General features: G+C 53.4%; 2 protein-coding genes across 2 annotated transcripts in view; both read left to right on the top strand.

Annotated features, from left to right (window-relative positions):
- Positions 1-20,941, top strand: part of LOC144247624 (uncharacterized) — a 1,666,419-nt gene that overhangs the window by 301,760 nt on the left and 1,343,718 nt on the right. The window lies entirely within an intron of this gene.
- Positions 7,898-8,883, top strand: LOC116184719 (olfactory receptor 14C36-like). The gene has a single exon (XM_077788896.1). It carries the CDS (start codon positions 7,951-7,953, stop codon positions 8,881-8,883), a length of 933 nt encoding a protein of 310 aa, XP_077645022.1. The 5' UTR covers positions 7,898-7,950.

Below are 20,941 nucleotides of genomic sequence, written 5' to 3'. Positions count from 1 at the left end.
TCCCTCCCTCAGCCTTTCCACAGACCTGCTTGGAACCACTCCATGGGCACTTTCCATTCTCTGTGTCTGTCCTCAAGTGTAGTGCCAACCTGGGTCAGTCCTGGCTCTGTCCTGAGCTCCCAGGAGCTCGCAGGCTGAGATGGCAATGCTCAGCCACACCAGGGCCCTGCCCCTGCCAGCAGCACCCCCACAAGCAGCAGCAGCAGCAGCAGCAGCAGCAGCAGCAGCAGCAGCAGCAGCAGCTGCAGTCGCCTCTCAGCTGTTGGTGCCCCTGCAGTGCAGCCCCTCCCACTGGCACCAACGTTCCCTCGTGGCCTTGGAGACAGTCCTGAATCCATCCATGGGGTCACAGAGCCATGGAATACCAGAGTTCCAGGTTCCTGGAATCCTAGAGTCATTGAATCCTGGGAACCACACACAGAGGAGGAGGAGGACGAGGAGGACGAGGATGAGGACAAGGAGGATAAGGAGGAGGAGGAGGAGGACAAGGAAGAGGAAGAGGAGGAGGAGGCGGAGGAGGACGAAGAGGAGGTGGAAGATGAGGAGGAGGAATAGGAGGAGGAGGAGAGAGAACGAGGACAAGGAGGATGATGAGGAGGACGAGGAGGAGGAGGAGAACGAGGAGGAGGAGGAGAAGAAGGATGAGGAGGACGAGGAGGAGGAGGATGAGGAGGAGAAGGAAGATGAACAGGAGGAGGAGGAGGACAAGGAGGAGACTAAAGAAAAGGAGGAGGACAAGGATGAGGAGGACCACGAGGAGAAAGACGGGGGGGATGAGGATGAGCAGGATGGGGAGGACGAGGAGGAAAAGGAGGAGGAAGATGAGAAGGAGGAGAAGTAGGAGAATTAGGAGGAAGAGGAGGAGGAACATGAGGAGGAGGAGAAAGAGGAGAATGAGGATGAAGAGGAGGACGATGAGCAGGGGATAAGGATGAGGAGGATAAGGAGGAGGAGGATGAGGAGGAGGAGGAGGAGGAGGACAAAGATGAGGAAAAGGACAAGGATGAGGAGGACAAGGAAGACGAGGAGGACAAGGAGGAGGAGGAGGAATAGGAGGAGGAAGAGGATAAGAATGAGGCTGTGGAGGAAAATGAGGAGGAGGAAGAGGATAAGGATGAGCAGGACAAGGAGGAAGAGGAGGGGGAGGACTAGGATGACAAGGAGGACGAGGAGGAGGAGGAGGAGGAGGAGGAGCAGGAGGACGAGGACGAGGACGAGGACGAGGACAAGGACGAGGACGAGGACGAGGACGAGGATGAGGACGAGGATGAGGACGAAGATGGGAACAAGAAGGAGGAAGATGAAGAGGATAAAGAGGAGGAGGAGTCAGAGAAGGGGTTTTTAAAAGAGCAGTTAAATAATGAGGAGCTGGGAACCTGTCCCCATGGAGAACCCATCTCCAGATGTTCTCCATGCCCTTAACAATGGCCCCTGTGGAAATGGAAACCCCCTGGCTGTGCACGGCTGCTCCCAGTGTGCAAATACAGCCCTGGACAGTGAGACTGGGACTGCCTGGGAAATTGTTCTGGGTGTGATGGCCCTGGCAGGGCCAGCCCAGAGGCTGCAGGGCTGGACCTTCATGCACTGGAATTAGTCAGGATAAATCAGAAGCAAATGAGAATTAACAATGCAGGAACAGGAATCCAGATTCCTCCAGGACACTTTGGTTTGGTAACTGCTCACTGGAGCTTGGCCTTGCAAAGTGCTCATGCCATGGGAGGAGGAACTGATGCAGATTATCAAGGGGAAAATGAAGTAATTTGGTTAAAGGATAGTGAACAAGATTGGATTATTCAACCCCATGACAGGGTAGCACAATTATTGATGTTGTCAGTGTTTAAAACAATTGGGAAAAAAGGAGATCCACCTCAAATCACTGCTGTTGGTGGAGATAAAGGGTTTGGATCCAGCAGTGCTAATAATGGAGCCAGAGTGTGGCTCCAGAGGCCAAACGGCCCTCCCGAGGCAGCTGAAGGAACAGCTCCTGGGAAGGACAGCAGTGTTTGAATCCTGAAACCTGGGCAGGAACGATGGGAATGTGTCCCTGCAGCCAAGTGCTCTGTGTGAGAACAAGTAGATATCACAGGAGATTGTTTTACACATCCTGCCAGACCAAATCCCCCTGTTTGTCCCAGTGAAAACTCGTGACCTGGACTCCATCTAGGATGGAGCCAGGGCCAGGCTCTTGTACTGCCCAAGATGTATCCCTTGAAGGCCTTTTAATAAATACCTGCTTTATTCCTTTAACACTGCCTAGCTCTGTTCTAGGCAGCCTCTCAAGGCATCACCACCAAACCAAGGGAACACGGACCAGGTCTGGCTGGCTGGGCCTCCTGGGGACTACCTGACCACCTTGGCATGTCGAGGGCTGCTTCTCACCTGCCCTGAAGCACTGGGGCTCTGGGCTTTCCTTCCTATGGGAGAGAACTCTCCTTCTCCTCCAGGGGCCATGGCCAAAATTGGTATTCCTCCTCCAAAACTCTGTACATCCAAGGATTGCTACCAAACGAAAGCTGCCAGGACAGACAGGTCTGGCTGCCCTTGGCCTCCTGGGAGCTGCCTCTCATCTGCTTTTGAAACACTGGGGCTTGGTGCTTTCCCTCCAGTGGAAATAACTGTCCTTTATCTCAAGGTGACTGTCATCAAAATTGAGATTCCTCCTCCCAAATTCCATCTATCCAAGGATTCCTCCATGACAAATGATGCCAGGAAGAACAGGTCTGTTTGGCTGAGCTTCCCAGGAGCCACCCCTTTCTTCTTCTGCCTTTGAAACACTTGGGCTCTGTGCTTACCTTCCTATGGAAAAAACTGTCGTCCTCCAGGTGTCCCTATCTGAAACTGGGATCCCACCTCTAAAATTCCCTATATCCAAGGGTTGCTGCCAGGCAAAATCTGCCAGTACTGTCAAGTCTGGCTGGCCTTGGCCTCTGGTGGCTGCCCCTGCCACACTGGGGCTCGGTTCTTTCCTTCCCATGGAGATCACTGTGACACTGTGGGCACCTCATGGAACCAAGGGGATCATTGTGGCACCACTGGAGCCCATGGAACCAAGGGGCCATGGTGACACCGTGGGGCTTCATGGACCCAGAGACCATTATGACTCTGTGGGGCCTGATGGAACCATGGAGACCATTCCGACCCTTCAGGGCCTGGTGTCACCAAGGGGGCATTGTGACACCTCAGGGCCTCCTGGAATCAAGGGACCATTGGGACACTGTGGGGCCCCATGGAAGTGAGGGAACATGGAACAGGTCTGGCTGGCTTGGCCTCCCAGGGGCCACCTGACAGGTCTGGCTGATCTTGGAATGCCAAGGGCTGCCTCTCATCAGCTCCTGGAGTACTGGGGCTCAGTGCTTTCCTTCGTATGGAAAAGAACCGTCTGTCTTTTCAGATGCCCACTGCCAAAATTCGTATCCTTCCTAAAAAATTTCCTATTTGTAAGGGTATCTCTAAGAACAGAATCTGGCAGGTCTGGCTGGCCTTTGCCTCTGGTGGTCACCTCTCATCTGCCCCTAAAGCAGTGGCACTCTGTTCCTTCATTCCTATGGAAAAGAAGGGGTTTTCATGTCCAGGAACCATGGCCAAAATTAGAATTGGCCACTGAGCCCAGATGGGCTCACGGAACCATTTGCAGCCCCGGGCAGATATTGACTCTGCCAGTGCTGCCATCCTCCTTCCCGTGAGAGAAAAGGACACAGGGCAGGCACACAGAGGAGCAGCATGGACACACCGAGGTCAGGGAAGAGGAAGTTGAGACCCAGATGGGAGGGATGAGGAGATGCCTTGATCTTGGGGCTGAAATCCTCTGCTGAAGCTGTGGAGAAGGATGTCATGGATACATCAGACTCTCTTTTTCCCTATAATGCATTGAAAAGTATGGGGAGATGACTTGTTTCAGCAAAGGCCTCCATGCTAAAGTAAAGAAATGTTGCAGTAGCTGTGATCCCATGAGAAGTTTGAAAGAGAAAGAGAGAAGAGTGATGAGACCTTGTGCCCTCAGGGAGAGAAGATCTCTGTTCCCAGAGATGAAGATGATTTCAGAAAGAGATGAAGAGAACCTTTGCTCTTAAACAGCTCATCTTGAAACTAATACCCCATAAGCTGACATGGCCCATAAACACAGTTGTGGAAAAGCTGTGAAAAAATGGGAGGGACTTCACAACAGCAGATTTTTCCAGTCAGCTGTTATTCACGGAAATGAAAAGCCATGAAATAACTGTTTTCTTGTGGAGAAGTCTCCATAACATTAAGAAGAGGAGCTTCTCTTGCTAAGTGAATTAAAGAAAGACTATTCTAGAGGAGGAAAACTCACTGAAAATTTTAGGTTTTGTCTCTTTACATTGTCAGGTTGAATGGAGAGGGGGAGTGTTCTCAAAGTTTGTTCTGATCTTTATCATGCTCTCTTTTAGTTTTTGTTAAACTTTTCTTTTTACCCCTTTAAAGTTTTGAGCCTACTTTGCCTTTCTGCTAATCCTATCTCACAGCAGGAAATGAATAAGTATATTCTAGTGAGTGCACTGGTAATTAGCCAGCACTGAAACCACCACACTGATTGATGCATTGGCCAAGAAATTTCAAACTGGGAAACTAAACCACTACAGAAACTTCCTGATGAACTTCCCCAGACAAGAGGGAAATCAAGGCAGAGTCATGGTTTGTCACGACTTCCTTGATCCTAATGAACCCTGTGGTGCATTTGGAGGTTAGCTCTGGAATCTCAGGACCTGAGAGAAGATTGCACAAACCTTTCCAGGAGTCAAACTAAAGAGGAAACACCCAAAGTGTTCCAAAGCATTAATGGGACCCACTGAGGTCCATCCCCAGCACAGGCTCCTCATGGACTCTTTGGACGAGAGACATGGAGGCCAGAATGGCACAAAAAACTCTCAGATACAATCAGTATGGGAAGAAAAATCCAAAGTACCTTAAACACCTTGAGTATCTCAAAGTATTCATGAGCCCCACTGAGTGTCAGTACAAAGCTCTCAAGGGACTCGTTAAAGCAGATAATTGGGGCCATGATTGCACAAACCTTTCACAGAGTCTGTATCAAAAGGGAAACACCAAGAACCTTAAAACAACTGAAGTACCGTGAAGCATTAATGAGCGTTGTTACTGACAAAGCCTCTCCAGGGACTAAATACAGCAGATAATTGGAGGCCATGATTGCAGAAACCTCTCAGAGACTCCAAGGCAAAAGCAAAAGCCAAAGTCCTTTGAAAAACCTGCAGTCCCTGGAAGCATGAAGGAGCCCCCAGGGCCATTCCTGACCAAGGCTCCCCAGGGACTCCTTCCAGCAGATCCTTGAGGCCACTGGGATGTGGGCTAGGGGGGGATGCTGAGGGCAGGACCAGGGGCTGACAGTGCCCAGCCTGGCTGGGGCTGTGCCAGGAGGCCCCAGGGCCTCAGGACAAGGTGTCTCCTCACAGCCCTTGGTGGTACAGACCCTGCTGTGCCCCAGGGCACCAAGGCTTGGCTTCTCTTTGTCCCCACCTGCCATCAGTGCCTCCAGTTCTCTGCTCTGCCTGGGGCCTGGGGACACTTTCTCAGTCGTGTCCCTCAGTGGGACCCATTAAAAGTCCGAGAAACTTTGGAGTTAGATTCTGACTTGGAGTTCTGGAGAGCTTTCTGCAGCTCCCTCTCAGGGCCTGATGTTCAGGGCCTGAGCACAAAGCCCCAGAGGGTCATTAAAGTCCTTGTGCTTTGTCTGTGCAGCTGAGCTGGGCCGGGCTCCTGGCACAGAGGGTGATCCTGGTAACCAAGCAGAGCTTCAAAAGCACATTTCTCTTGCTGAGCAGCTCTTCTCCCAGCCCAGCAGGGCTGGGGCACTGCCTGCAGCCAGCCCAGGCACAGCACAGAGGCACAGAGAGCTTCAATCAGTCAGGGCTGGGAAGGGGCTGAGAAGTGCCTGGGGCAGAATCACTGCCAGCCCTTGGCACAGGAACCTCTGGCTGCAGGACAATGCAGCTGCAGCTCCTGGAGAGATCTCCTAAAGCTGGAACATGCCAATGCCCACAGTCCCTGTGAGTGCATTCTCTGCTCATCTCCTGTGCAGAGCAGCCAGGGGTGCCCAGGGCTGTCCTGCAGAGCAGGGTCCTGCAGCCCAGGGCGCTGTGCTGGGCCAGGGACTCTGCTGCCTGCCAGAGACAGCTCTCAGCCGGCCCTGGAGCTGCTCCCAGCGCTGGCCAGGAGCTGTGGGGGAAAGGAGCCACCCTGAGCAGGGCAGGTGCTGCTGCTGAGAGGGGCTGGCTGGGGCAGGGCTGCTCCAGCTCCAGACCAGCCTGGGCACAGCTCCGGAGGACACTTCCCAAAGAAGGTAAGGCTGAGATTGCTGTAAAGGTCAGGAGCTTTCCTGAGAGTGTTTTCAATTTCCTACTTGGAGAAGGATGGGAAAGTCGGGGTGGTAACAAAAAGATTTTTGCTTTTCATATATTTTTCATATATTCATAGTTCTGTAAATTACTATGAAATAGATATAAAACTATAATTTTTACCTAACTCTATTAAACTCTTAATTAACGCTAACTACTATTATATATTTAAGATAATAATAATCCTTAAATTACTATAGTATGTTTCCTTTCCTTTCTCCTAGATTTTAGAACAATAAGCTGACTGTCTAAATACATTTTTTAAATACTACATAGTCTTATTATCAGGAAGTGGAACTAAAAGAAGAACATTTTGGTTTTTGACCACAATGTGAACAGTCATAACTAAAACTGGGCAAACAAATCCTTGGACCTACTCCAATTGGTTGAGCCAGGGGTGTGTTACTGGAGCAACTGAATCTCCTATTGGATGTTCCCATTAAATATCCTAATTAATCAACCTTAATAAATTGTTTAAATCAGAGTTTGATTGTTCCTCATCCCCACTGCGACATTTGGAATCTTCTGGTAAAGGTCTGGTTTTTACTTTACTTCTCTAACACTACTGCCAGAATTCTTCTTTTCTCTTTTGATGATAGACAACAGGGGGATGAGAGAAGCAGAACAGGAATTGTAATCCCTGAGTGACAGAACATTCTGGGTTGAAAGGGACACACAGGATCATCAAAGGAATGTTTGAACATTTACAGAGACTCCAGAACTGTGACTTTGGCTGGTCAGTGTCTCTGCTGGGAGCCTCCCAAAGGGCCTTCAGCCACTCCTCAGCCCTGGGCAGCAGCAGCATCACCTCTGCAGGGCCCAGCAGGGCTCTCCTGAGCTGCCCTTGCCCAGCTGCACACAGAGCCTGCCCCAGCCAGGGCCCTGCACACAGGCAGGTTTCTGTAGGGCCGGGCCGAGGGCACACAGGGTGGGATGGGCTCTGTGAGCGCTGGCAGGGACAAGGCACCTCTCAGGAGGGGATGTCCAGGCCCAGGGAGATGCTCAGGGAAGCAGAGGGGGCTGAACAGAGCAGTGCTGGGGGAACAAACCCATCCAGCCCCTCACTTGCCCTCAGCCACAGGGAATCCTTTGCCTCTCACATCTCTCATTGGCAAACTCTGAGTGCAGCAGGAATGATGGGGATTTCTGGCCTCAGGGAGCCAGCAATGGTGTGTGGGTAGGAAAAAAATTCCCTACATATTTTCCTTGCTGTCCATGTCCTCCAGACTTGGTAGTGCAGATGGTACCAAGCTTTTCTGCATTAGGAGTGATTCCCCTGACAAATCCTGAATATCCAGCCTTGTCCCTGTGCCACATGGCCACAAACCCAGGGCAGCAGGGCAGGGATGGCTCCTCGAGAGCCCCCACACACTGCCCTGGCTGCTCCTGGCACACTCAGCCAGCACAACTGGAGCTCAGGCAGGGACCTGGGTGAAGGTTTTCCCAGAGCAGGAACAAGGGTGGGTGAGTCCCAGCATGACAGGCTGCAGGGAATGGCCCAGGTTTGGATCCAAGCAGCCTCTCCTGACTTGTCCCTGTCCTTTCTCCATGAACAGGTGCCCATGTGCAGCCACAGCAAATGTCCAACAGCAGCTCCATCAGCCACTTCCTCCTGCTGGCACTGGCAGACACGCGGCAGCTGCAGCTCCTGCACTTCTGCCTCTTCCTGGGCATCTCCCTGGCTGCCCTCCTGGGCAACGGCCTCATCATCAGCGCCGTAGCCTGCGGCCACCACCTGCACACGCCCATGTTCTTCTTCCTGCTCAACCTGGCCCTCAGCAACCTGGGCTCCATCTGCACCACTGTCCCCAAAGCCATGCACAATTCCCTCTGGGACACCAGGAACATCTCCTACTCAGGATGTGCTGCTCAGGTTTTTCTGGTTTTCTTCTTCCTTGGAGCAGGGTATTTCCTGCTGACCATCATGTGCTATGACCGCTACGTGTCCATCTGCAAACCCCTGCACTACGGGACCCTCCTGGGCAGCAGAGCTTGTGCCCACATGGCAGCAGCTGCCTGGGCCAGTGCCTTTCTCTATTCACTGCTGCACACAGCCAATACATTTTCCCTGCCCCTGTGCCATGGCAATGCCCTGGGTCAGTTCTTCTGTGAAATCCCAGAGATCCTCAAGCTCTCCTGCTCCAAATCCTACCTCAGGGAACTTGGGCTTCTTGCTATTAGTGTGTGCTTAGGACTTGGATGTTTCGTGTTCATTATTTTCTCGTATGTGCAGATCTTCAGGGCTGTGCTGAGGATCCCCTCTGAGCAGGGACAGCACAAAGCCTTTTCCACCTGCCTCCCTCACCTGGCCGTGGTCTCCCTGTTCGTCAGCACTGGCACATGTGCCTACCTGAAGCCCCCCTCTATCTCCTCCCCATCCCTGCATCTGGCCCTGTCAGTTCTGTACTCGGTGGTGCCTCCAGCCCTGAACCCCCTCATCTACAGCCTGAGGAACCAGGAACTCAAGGCTGCAGTGAAGAGACTGATGACTGTATGGTTTCAGGGACATTAAACTGCTGAAATTTTTTTCCAATCACATGTAATAAAAGTCAACTTAGGTACTTCTTATTGGTTTAATTGTGGAGGTTCTTTTTCTTTGTTTAACTTTTTTCAAAGTGTCCACAAAAAATGTCATTCTTTGTGCCATTTCTCATTTTGTTTCTCTCCACCTTCCCTGTGGCCACAGACTGTGTCAATGAGGGGCTGCACTCTCGGTGGCCTTAAAGGAACTAAAGGATCTCCCAGCAGAGTTTTCTGCAGAGATGCCCTTTTGTTGCCTTCTCTGGAGTTGCAGCAGCAATGTCTGTGTGCAGAGCTGGGGCAGATCAGGGCTGGCACAGCAGCTGTGCCCAGGAGCAGCAGCACTTGGTGCTGCCAGGGCTGCTCCCGTGGCCCTGCCCCGCTGCCCTGGTGGCCCTGGTGTTGCTGCAGGGCCTGAGTGCTCTCGGGGCCGGGCACAGTCCTGGGGGTGGCAGTGCCGGGGCTGCAGCAGGGACAGGCCATGGGCACTGCTGGGGCAGCGCTGACGCCTCAGGCCAGGGCCTGGGGGCTCCAGGCTCCTTGCCCAGGCTCTCTCAAGAACACGGCCAGGCCAATGCTCAGCACAGAAAACCCCCGTGAGCAGCCCCAGGCTGGCCGTGGGCAGGCTGGGGGCAAACAGCATGGCTGGTGCTGTGGGGACATGAACCTGAGGCAGCACAAATGCCATCAGCCCCTGGGGCCAGGAAGGGCTGGGGGACACCAGGGAAACCACTCAGCTTTGTCCTGGCCTCTGCAGTCAGCCAGAAAGTTTGTTCCCATTAGCTGGGAGTTTCCTGTCCCACTGCAGACCCTGCTGCTCAGAGCCAAGGCTGCCTGGCAGCCACCCCCAAACTGCCCTGAGCATTTCCTTGGCTTCACCTTTGCTTTCTTTACTCTTCCTGATACAGATTTCTTCCTCTTGCCCACCCCTGTTCCCTCCCCTGCACACAGCCCATCCCTGTTTGCCCTTTCCTCTCTGGCCCCACTCCCCATTGCAGTTCCTGACTTGGCACCATGGGAACGTCCCTTGGGGAGCAGGATCATCCCACAAGTGCTGCAGGAATTGTCTGCAGGCTCCTGCAGTGCCTGGCGCTGCTCCCTTGCCAGAGGCACCCCAGGCCAGGGGGGCACATCTGGGCTGCTGTGTCTGGCTGTGGAGCTCCCTGTTCTGGGCAGTGAGGAGGAGCTGCAGAGGCTCTGCAGGACTGACAGGATGGGCTTTGGGGCTGTGAGGAGAAGCTGAGGGACCTGGGCTGCTGCAGCTTCTGAAGAGGAGGCCCAGGGCTCCTCCTGCAACTGCTCCAAGGGTGGTTTCAGAGAATTCCAGAATCAGCAAGGTTTGAAAAGTCCTTGGAGGTCATCAAGTCCAAGCTCTGCCCTGATACTATCTTGTCTCTCCTGAGCCTCCTCTTCTCCAGGATAAACAACCCCAGCTCCCTCAGCCACTCCTCACAGGACTTGGGCTCCAGACACCTCACCAGCCTTGTTGTCCATCTCTGGACATGCTCCAGCCCCTCCATGTACTTCCTAAATTGGGGGCCCAGAACTGGACACAGCACTCGAGGTGCTACCTAACCAGTGCCAAGCACAGGGGAAGAATCACTGCCCTGCTCCTGCTGGCCACACCATTCCTGATCCAGGCCAGGAGCCATTGGCCTTCTTGGCCACCTGGGCACACTGCTGGCTCATGTCCAGCCTGCTGTCCATCAGTCCCTGCAGGTCCCTTTCTGCCTGGCTGCTGTCCAGCCCCTCTGTCCCCAGCCTGTAGCACTGCAGGGGTTGTTGTGGCCAAAGTGCAGGACCCTGCACTTGGACTTGTTAAACCTCACCTTGTTGGGTTTGGGCCCTGGATCCAGCCTGTGCAGGGCCCTGTGCAGAGCCCTCCTACCCTCCAGCAGATCCACACTCCCAGCCAACTTGGTGTCACAATGGTTCCATGCAGCCCCAGAGTGTCCCAATGGTCTCCATGATTCCATGAGGCCTCCCAGTGTCACAGTGTCCCTTTGGTTCCATGGGACCCCTTGGTGTCACAAAGTCCCTTGGATTCTTGGGCCCTGCAGTGTCACAATGTCACTGTGGTCCCCCAAGGCCCTGCAGTGTCACAGTGGATCCTTGGTTCCATGAGGTCTGGCAGGCAGCAATGCTCTCCTTGCTCCCACAGTGTCACAATGGCCTCTTGGTCCCAAGAGCCACCATGGTGTCAAACATGTTTCCTTCATTCCAGGAGTCCCTCAGGAGCACCACTGCCCCCTCAGTTCCATGGGGCCCTGTAGTGTCACCATGGCCCCATCATGACACGAGGTCCTGCTCTGTCACAAAGCTCTGCAGGGTTCCACAAGGAACTGCAGGGTCACAGTGGCCTCTTGGTTCCATGAAGCCTCAGAGTGCCACAAGGAATTCCTTGGTGCTGCAGTGTGTAGTAGATAGGGACAGGCGAACGGAAGATTTCGGGATGTGACGGAAAGAAAGACCCCTTCCCCCTCTCACCCTGCAACATGTTATCCATTACCCCAAAGAATGTAACCACACCTAACCCAGTAGTTTTCCACTCCTGACTAACCCTAGAGACCCTACCAACCCCCCCTGACGTAGCAGAGTCCCCCAAGACTATTTAAACCCATGAGATAAGATAATAAACGCTTTCGACCGTCCACCACACTGGTGCCTGCATGTGTCGTTGGCCCGAGTGGCCCAGGGGAGACTGGGCTGCCGTGCTGTTCCTTGAAACCAGGTCGCCTTGCCTTCCCCTGAAGGCAACATAACTGGTGCCGAAGCCCGGGAATAATTCGCTCGGGCAGCGTGTGTCGCCTGGACAAGAGCAGCGGCCAGACCGGTGAGACTGTGTTCTCGGCAAGGGAGACGTCCCTGGACCCACGATCGTCATGGACGCCATCGCCAGGGTCGTAAGTGAGGTTCATAAGCAATGGGGAATTGAGTGTAAGCTCAAAGACTTTTATCTTGCTATAGCAAGGCTGCTTGAGCTTGGGGCAATTGAACGCCCTGTGGATGTTTTGCATCCGGAGATATGGGAAAAATGCACAGCCATGCTGGCCGAGGACACAAAATCCTCAGGCAGCGGCAAATGCCTTAAGGCGTGGGGAAAAGTAGAGAAAGCCCTGCGCAGAGCAATAGAAGAGCAAGAGACATGGAGCGCAGCGCGTACGTGTTTATTGGTTACACCCAAGCTAGGGGTAGGAGCGGCAACACAAACTACCCCTGAGGGTGACCCGCCCGGGAGCGGGGATCCGGGGGGGCCCGGCGCGTCGCCCCCCTCCCCGGGCCGGTGCCCGGGACCCCCCGCGGAAACCTCCCAAAAATCCGCGGCTTCCCCATCCGCCCCGCCGCCGCCGGTCAATGACCCGGTACCGGAGGTGCAGCAGCGCGCAGAGCTCTGTCGGCGGGGACTGGCGGGGGAAGCCAGAGCCGCGGAAGCCACGGCTCGGGAGGAGATGCTGCCCACGCCACCTCCGTACCCCTTTGAAAATGGCGCCGGCAGCCAAGGGGAGGGGCGGGGCGTGGGCAGTCTCGGCGCGAAGAGCCCAGAGGCGCGGAGTTTTGCTAATGCGCGTGTGCGGGAGAAAGAGGAGGAGAGCGGCAGAGGGCTCGGAGCCAATTGGCAGCCGCGCCTGACGCCGCTACCATATAAGGGAGAAACCCCCCCCGCAGGAGGCAGGGCGAGCCCGGGGGGCGGCAGCGGCGCCACCCCCGGGGGGAGGAGCGGGGTCGGAGCCGCACAAAACGGCACCGAGCCCCGGAAGTGCGCTGGCATTCGACTTCCGACTCGGAGTCCAGCAGCAGCTCCGGCAGCTCGGAAGAGCTGACGGGAGCCGGCTGGGACTCTGAGACGAAGAGAATAGAGCCAATGCAATTTAAAACAAAACCAAGTAAAGCTTTAAGCCGCACCGAAAAGCAGCCACAATACGAACCAGCCCAGTTTACCGACTGGGGAGAAATAAAAATAGCCTGTGCCGAGTGGTCCCCAGCGGCCACCGTACAAGCCTTCCCAGTGAGGATCACCGGCCCGGAAGGGAACCAGCAGAGGGTATATGCCCCGGTAAACCCAAAAGATGTACAGTCAATTGTCAAAGCCATTGCAGAAAAAGGAATCAATTCGGCCATGGTCTCCACATTAATTGATGGTCTTTTTAGTAATGACGACCTGCTTCCCTTTGATATCGAGCGCATAGGTCGCATGATACTTGATGGTGCGGGAATGATTGTGTTTAGACAAGAATGGGAGGATAATTGTACAAAGCTATTAGCCCAAGCACCTGGCGCGAGGCAGCCACTACACAGATCGACTTTATCCAGGCTTATGGGAAAGCACGATGATATGATCACGCCTCAGCAACAAGCCACGCAGATGCGGGCTGAGGAGGTCAGGGCAAACACTCAGGCTGCTAGGGAGGCTATTCGTGCAGCCTCCCGGGTCGTAGCCAAGCCGTCGCCATGGTCCATCGTGAGGCAGGCAGAGAGCGAAAGCTTCACGCAGTTCGTAGATCGCCTGCAGGCAGCAATAGACTCCTCTACCCTGCCAGCAGAGGCAAAGGGCCCCGTGGTAGCTGACTGCTTGCGCCAGCAGTGCAACTCTGTCACCAAAGATATCTTACGTTCCCTGCCAGCCGGAGCCAGCCTGGCTGACATGATCAGACATGTAGTGAGGGAAGAACACCTGACACCCATTCAGGCAGCCGTCCACACCCTGACCAGTGCCATGACGTGTTTCAAGTGTGGTGAGGCAGGTCACATCACGGTGAGCTGTCCCCAGCCGGCACAGCAGCCCACCGCGGCGCCTCCACCCCAAACACGCCCGAGAGGAGCCTGTTGGAGCTGCGGGAGGAAGGGGCACCTCGCTAAGGAATGCAGGTCCCAGCCCCAGGGAAACGGGAGAGGGAGGGGGCGTGCGGGCCGCACTCAGCCTCCTCCCGCCGCGAATGCAAGGCGGCCCATCTCTGCCAACCCCCAGTGGGGCGGGGCGCCCTTATACCCCATACCCCCACAGGAGACAGCCAGCTTCGTACCCTCACCAGCGAATTTCGCAACACAGCCTGCGGTACCTTCGTACCCACTACCGCCGCAAGCAGCGCCTGTGCCGCAGGGTCAGCAGGGGACGCCCCAGAACGGGACCCCTGGGTGGCCCTGGCCATGAAAATAGGGAAGGAGCCCCTGGTGCTATGGGGGACGTGCCGCCTTTATGGCAGTCAGGACCCCCATGTCATAGGGCTTCAGTTTTGGGCAGACACAGGAGCAGACTGCTCGATTTTTCCCCAAGCGCTGTGGCCCCGACACTGGCAATGCAAAGAAGTCCCCCCAGTGAACGGAGTGGGAGGGCCGTCCCGAGCTTGGAAAAGCACCCAATTAGTAGCCATAACGCTTCATACAAAAAAGGGACCAGAACAAACAGTAGCAATCCACCCCTACATTTTGCAAAACTCTCCACCCCTGATAGGAAGGGACGTCCTTGCTATGTTAGGAGTCAGGATTACAAATTTATAATAAGGGCCACTGCCGTACACCCACTGCTGACAATCAAACTGACTTGGAAATCACCAGACCCCATATGGGTCGAGCAGTGGCCCCTGTCAAAGCCTCGAATGGCAGCCTTGCTGGAACTGGTCGACCTCGAGCTGCAAAAGGGTCACATAGATCCCTCCACCAGCCCGTGGAACACCCCCGTGTTTGTAATCCCCAAGAGATCTGGAGAAGGTTATCGTCTCATCCACGACCTGAGGGAGGTGAACAAGACAATCCAGCCCATGGGTCCAGTTCAAACACTGCTGCCCACGAACTCAGCCATCCCCGAAGGGCAGCCATGCGCAGTGCTGGACATCAAAGACTGTTTCTTTTCAATACCCCTGCATGCTAATTCCATTCCCTCAAAAGACCAAACGCGTATGCTGGCAACCGCATTGCTAGCACTGAACCAATTTCCTAGGGGAGATGAGACAAACAGTCCCATCCAAAAGCACTGGGCCACCCAGACACTAGAGGAGGGCCCGCAGGTCATGATCAAAAACGAGCTAGGTGAATGGGAACAGGGCTGGAGACTGGTGCTTACAGGACGAGGGTACGCGGCAGTTAAAAAAGAGGGCAAAACCAAATGTTGTCCACTCAGGTCAATCAAACCTGACCTTCAGAATGAAGCTAATGAAAAACTGTGAGTTTCTACTTGCAGGACATGCTCGTGGACCATCCCCGTGATGTGTACACCCCTGTTCCAGAGGGAGATGACGGACCAACAAGCTGCCAGACAAAACCCAAGAGTCCCACACCGGTGAGACCCAGACATGCACAGTGTCTTTGTGCGATTTTGCTGTTGGGGCTTGTGGCCGGGGGGCAAGCCAACCCAGGCCACTACCCTCATCAGCCATTCAGGTGGGTGATGCAACATCTCTCAAGTGACAAGGTGTTCAAAGAGGTCACCACAGCAAACACCCCATCCTTCGTGTTCCACATAGCCGATCTGTTTCCAGGACAACCAAAACAACGGCCCATAAACCCACGTATCGTACTCATGTACATAGCCTACTGGTGCCCAGCGTCCAATCCAGGGAAAAGGTACTGTGACTACCCGGGGTGGGGACATTGTGGATATTGGGGCTGCGAAACCATTGTTACAGATGCCAGACCATGGGGAGATGGGTGGCAACCACAGGAGCCCGACAAATTCTTACAGTTCACCTGGGCACCCTTTGGCTGCGGAGATCACAATGCACAGCCTAGATATCGGGGATGTGTAAGTTATAACATGACCGTTCTACAGCCAGACCACCCTAGTTGGACCACGGGTAGAACGTGGACAGTGGTCCTCAGAGGACCGAGAAGGTGGGTGAATGTACGAATTATCAAACTCCAACCACCAGCACCTCGACCAGTAGGACCCAATAAAGTTATCAGGAATGTGCTCAAAGGGAAAAACACAACCCACTCCAAAACCTTGCCCCCAAAAGTCACCGACACCCCAGCTGGCCATGCAGATGTATTCCAGATAAGCTGCACAGCCGAGTCCGATCCAAACCCAATTTTTCGTATGCTAGAAGCTACCTTTCTAACCCTAAACGAAACCAAACCGAACCTGACTAACTCCTGTTGGCTTTGTTATGATGTTAAACCCCCTTTCTACGAAGGCATTGCTTTAGACACCCCCTTCAGTTACTCCACAGCCAGTGCCCCCCACCAGTGCAGATGGGACACTCCCCGCAGAAGAATCACCCTGAGTCAAATCACAAGACAGGGCAAATATTTTGGCAATGCAGCCTTAGCAAAACAGAAAGGCAACTTCTGCACTAAAGTTGTCAAGCCCACAGAAAGACCAGTAAGTGGGTGGTCCCATCCGCATCTGGGATGTGGGTTTGCCAGCGATCCGGAGTGAGTCCTTGTGTGTTCCTTGCCAAATTTAATGACTCTATTGACTTCTGTGTCCAAGTTCTGATTGTTCCTAGGGTCCTGTACCACTCAGATGAAGAAGTGTACCACCTTTTCAAAGAACCTGACAGACTCCACAAAAGAGAAATAATCACAGGTATAACTATCGCAATGCTGCTCGGCCTGGGAGCAGCTGGCACAGCCACGGGTGTCTCAGCCATCGCAACCCAACAGCACGGACTCTCTCAGCTGCAAATGACCATCGATGAAGACCTGCAGAGGATCGAGAAATCCATCTCCTATCTAAAGAAATCAGTCTCTTCGCCTTCAGAAGTAGTTTTACAGAATAGGCGAGGACTAGACCTCTTGTTCATGCAACAAGGAGGACTGTGTGCAGCTTTGAAAGAGGAATGCTGCTTTTATGCAGATCATACGGGAGTCGTTAAAGACTCCATGGCAAAACTCCGAGATAGACTGGCTCAGAGAGAGGCAGGGAAACCCAGCAGAGCTGGTTCGAATCCTGGTTCAATCAATCACCTTGGCTCACCACTTTAATTTCCGCCCTGGTAGGTCCACTGGCAATACTGCTTTTAGCTGTTACCATAGGACCATGCCTGCTGAACAAGCTAGTCTCGTTTGTTCAGGCCCGTCTAGAACGGGCAAACATTCTGTTCGTGGGCCAGCAACAAATGCTGTAAACCAAAAACTGCGAAGACAGTCAGCTGCAAAAGCCTTCAAAACTCACCTTGCGAGAATTACTCAGGTTTACCAAAAACCCTTTTTTCCTTACCAAGTTACAAGTTTGTACCTCACTCCAGTGCCTATATCTACGACTACCTCATGTTACTTATGAAAAGGAGGGGGGAGATGTAGTAGATAGGGACAGGCGAACGGAAGATTTCGGGATGTGACGGAAAGAAAGACCCCCATCCCCCTCTCACCCTGCAACATGTTATCCATTACCCCAAAGAATGTAACCACACCTAATCCAGTAGTTTTCCACTCCTGACTAACCCTAGAGACCATGCCAACCCCCCTGACGTAGCAGAGTCCCCCAAGACTATTTAAACAAATGAGATAAGATAATAAAGGATTTCGACCATCCACCACATTGGTGTCCTGCGTGTGTCGTTAGCCCGAGTGGCCCAGGGGAGACTGGGCTGCCATGCTGTTCCTTACAACCAGGTCGCCGTTGTCTTCCATGAAGGCAACAGTGTACATTTTCTTGACTTTGGCTTTGCCAACTTCACCTGAGTCTTATGAAAAAGCAAACAGAAAACTCAAACCGAAACCAACAAAACCCAGAAACAAACAAACCCACGCAAAGCAATCAAACAAATAGATTTAAAAAATCCAAATAAAACCAAAGGGAATGAGGAGTTAGAATTAGTTTTGAGTTCATCACAGCAGGCAAGTGGCTGCTTTCCACGGGATCACCATAAAAAGCCACAGATAACAGCTGCTCCAAAATACACCCAACGGGAGAACCATCAAAGTCATACTTAGCAACTCTGGGGGCAGCTCCCCATGAAGGTGAGGGATGAGCACACAGTGGTACAGCTCCAGCCTTCCCCACCCTGCAGGCTGCTCTTTGCTCCTGATGTAAGAGCCGTGCAGGACTGTGGCCCCTCTCAGTGCATTCTAAATCATTCCCACAGCTCTCACTTGAGCCACTGGCATCTCCAGAGCGAGATGCAGGCACAATCCTACTGCCTGCTGAGCAACTCTGGGAGATCTTGAGCATCTTCCTGCCTAGAGCCACAAAAGAGCTCAGGCTCTCCCTGAACTGGGTTTTCAGGGGAGGTTTCCATGTCCCTGCGAGATGTGTTCATCTTTCATCAGGCTGTGCCCAGCCTGGATCAGGGCAGCTTGGATGCCACATGGGATCCATCCTTTGCCCTGCCATGTGATCCTCCATGCAGTGGGGATAAAAAGCCCAGCACTGGGGAACCCCAGGTGCTGCAGCAGTGAAATTTTTGGGAGAAACACGGAGCTGTGCATGGCCAGCTTGAAGTCTGCACGGGTGTGAGAACCAGGCCTGCCATGCTGAGCCCAGGGCCACAAGCAGTGCTCACCCTGGCTGGGACATTGAGTCCCAACATGGGATCCCGTGGGACAGGGCACGCTGGGATTCTCCCCTGCAGCTCCCCAGTGTGTCCAGAGAGACAGCAAGGAGACAGTGACCTCTGTCAGCGGGACCCTCTGAGTGGGACAACCACTCCTGGGGTGGCTGTGCCAGCTCCCCCATGAACCTCCAGCCCTGGGAACCTGGAGCAAGTGGAAACCACAACTTGGCCAATACTGCCTGTGCCGGAAGCAAATGGAAAGAGAACTGGGGTGGGGAAAAATCACGGTTGTTTATTTACAGAAGAACAGCAATGAAAATAGAACACATTTCGATTTGTAAGAATATTTCTAATAACAACAGTTTATAGAATGTATATACCTAAGAACATATCTAACAACAGTATTTGAAATATATTTACAGAAGAAAAAACAAAGCCCTAAAACCTATATCCTAAATGCAACAACAAACTCTAAAAACTATGTACAAAAGGGTGCCATCTCTGTTCGGGATCTCCATCACTCCAGGAAGAAAAGCAGGTGCCATGGTCACTGCAGTCAGGCACAGAGGGCTCTTCCGTGTGTCCCCAGGCTGGCACAGCAGGACTCTGCTGCCAGAGCTGAGGCTGGCTGGGTCTGGGGGCTGGGCCCCAGGCACTGGCATGGGGCTTGTGTGGCCCAAAGCAAGCACAGGACAGGCTGGGCATGGCCACCAGAATCCAATGCACTGGGTACCACGGGCCTGAGCAGAGACCACCCAGCCCAGCCCCGCCCCAGCCTGGCTGCAGGGAACCCTCTCTGCATTGTGGGGACCACATGCCTGTCCTGCTGCTGGCATTGGTCTTCATCCCAGGACCATGGCCTCCTCTTCATCTTTTTCATCAACATCCATGTCCTCGATGTACTCTTCCATTTCCACATCCATTTCCTCTTCCACATCCACATCCACCTCCATCTCTTCCTCTCCAGTCTTTTCTCCCTCCACTTCCATCTCCTCCTCTCTATCAGTTTGTGTGTCCACCTCCATCTTGTCCTCTCTGCCTGCCACAGCCTGCAGAGATAGCAAGACCTCAGAGTGGGGTCCCTGTCCCACCCCATCCCCCCAGAACTCCAGCCCACACCCGGGCAGCTGGGGGGATCCACCTCCATGGAATGGCATTCTACCTTCCTCAGGACAAATGTCAGCATCCTGCAGGGATGGATGACACAATCCAAGCCTTAGGCAGCTTTTGAGACTGATGAGATGAGGTCTCGGGGGCAGGAACAAGAAGGGTGACAGGAGCAGCAGGAGCAGCGTGCAGCGTGTGCTGAGCCCAGGGCCAACGGTTGTGTTGTGCTGCTTGCTGGCTGCTGGCAGTTCCAGATGGGACATGGATTGTGACATGACCATTGAGCTAGAGAGCCTTTGGTTCCATGCTTAGCAACGTTCCCCCAGACCATGGTGCTCAGAGCCCTGTTCCCAAGGATGGGGCATCCACAGCCTGTGCCAGTGCCTCAGCACCCTCAGTGGCAAAGAGCAGCTTCCTCAGATCCAGCTTCAATCAGCCTCCTGCAGCTGAAAGCCGTCCCCCCTTGTCCTGGTGCCACAGGCCCTGTGCAACACTCTGTCCCAGTCTTTCTTGTGGCACCCTTGCAGTGCTGCAGAGCTGCACTGAGGCCTCCCCAGGCTCTCCTCTTTCCAGGCTGAGCATCCCCAGCCCCACGTGGACAGCAGGCAGTGTGATCAGGGGGAGTCCAGGCTGGAGTCAAATGGCATCAGGAACGGAGAGATGGAAGCTTTAGGCCCAGCTTTGCCTCTCAATGTAGAAAATTAATAACAGTGGAGGTCAAAAGAGTGGGACACTGGTTCCGCACTAATTGGTGAATATAGTCTCTGTTTTTTTTCTTTTTTTCTCTCATGCAGTTGCAGTTTTGGCTGTTTGAAAGGAAGCTTGGCACAATATCCATTGTCTTCTCCATTTGTGTAACACTGAGCAGAGTCTGGGCAAGCTGATGTTGCAGAGCAAAACCTGCCAAAGTACTGGTGATCCTGAGCCTGGAGGTTTCCATTAAACCCAGCCAAAAGTAATTTCTGGAAAGTCAAGCCTGGTGTACATTCTCTTGACTTTGGCTTTGCCAACTTCACCTGAGTCTTATGAAAAAGCAAACAAAAAACTCAAACCGAAACAGACAAAACCCAGAAACAAACAAACCCACGCAAACCAATCAAACAAATAGATTTAAAAAATCCAAATAAAACCAAAGGGAATGAGGTATTAGTATTAGTTTTGAGTTCATCACAGCAGGCAAATGGCTGCTTTCCACGGGATCACCGTAAAAAGCCACAGATAACAGCTGCTCCAAAATACACCCAACAGGAGAACCATCAAAGTGATACATAGCAACTCTGGGGGCAGCTCCCCATGAAGGTGAGGGATGAGCACACAGTGGTACAGCTCCAGCCTTCCCCAGCCTCCAGGCTGCTCTTTGCTCCTGATGTAAGAGCCGTGCAGGACTGTGGCCCCTCTCAGTGCATTCTAAATCATTCCCACAGCTCTCACTTGAGTCACTGGCATGTCCAGAGCGAGATGCAGGAACAATCCTACTGCCTGCTGAGCCTCTCTGGGAGATCCTGAGCATCT

Source organism: Lonchura striata, chromosome 29 (assembly GCF_046129695.1).
Source record: "Lonchura striata isolate bLonStr1 chromosome 29, bLonStr1.mat, whole genome shotgun sequence".
NCBI lineage: Eukaryota > Metazoa > Chordata > Aves > Passeriformes > Estrildidae > Lonchura > Lonchura striata.
This window is presented reverse-complemented; position numbering and strand designations above follow the sequence as displayed.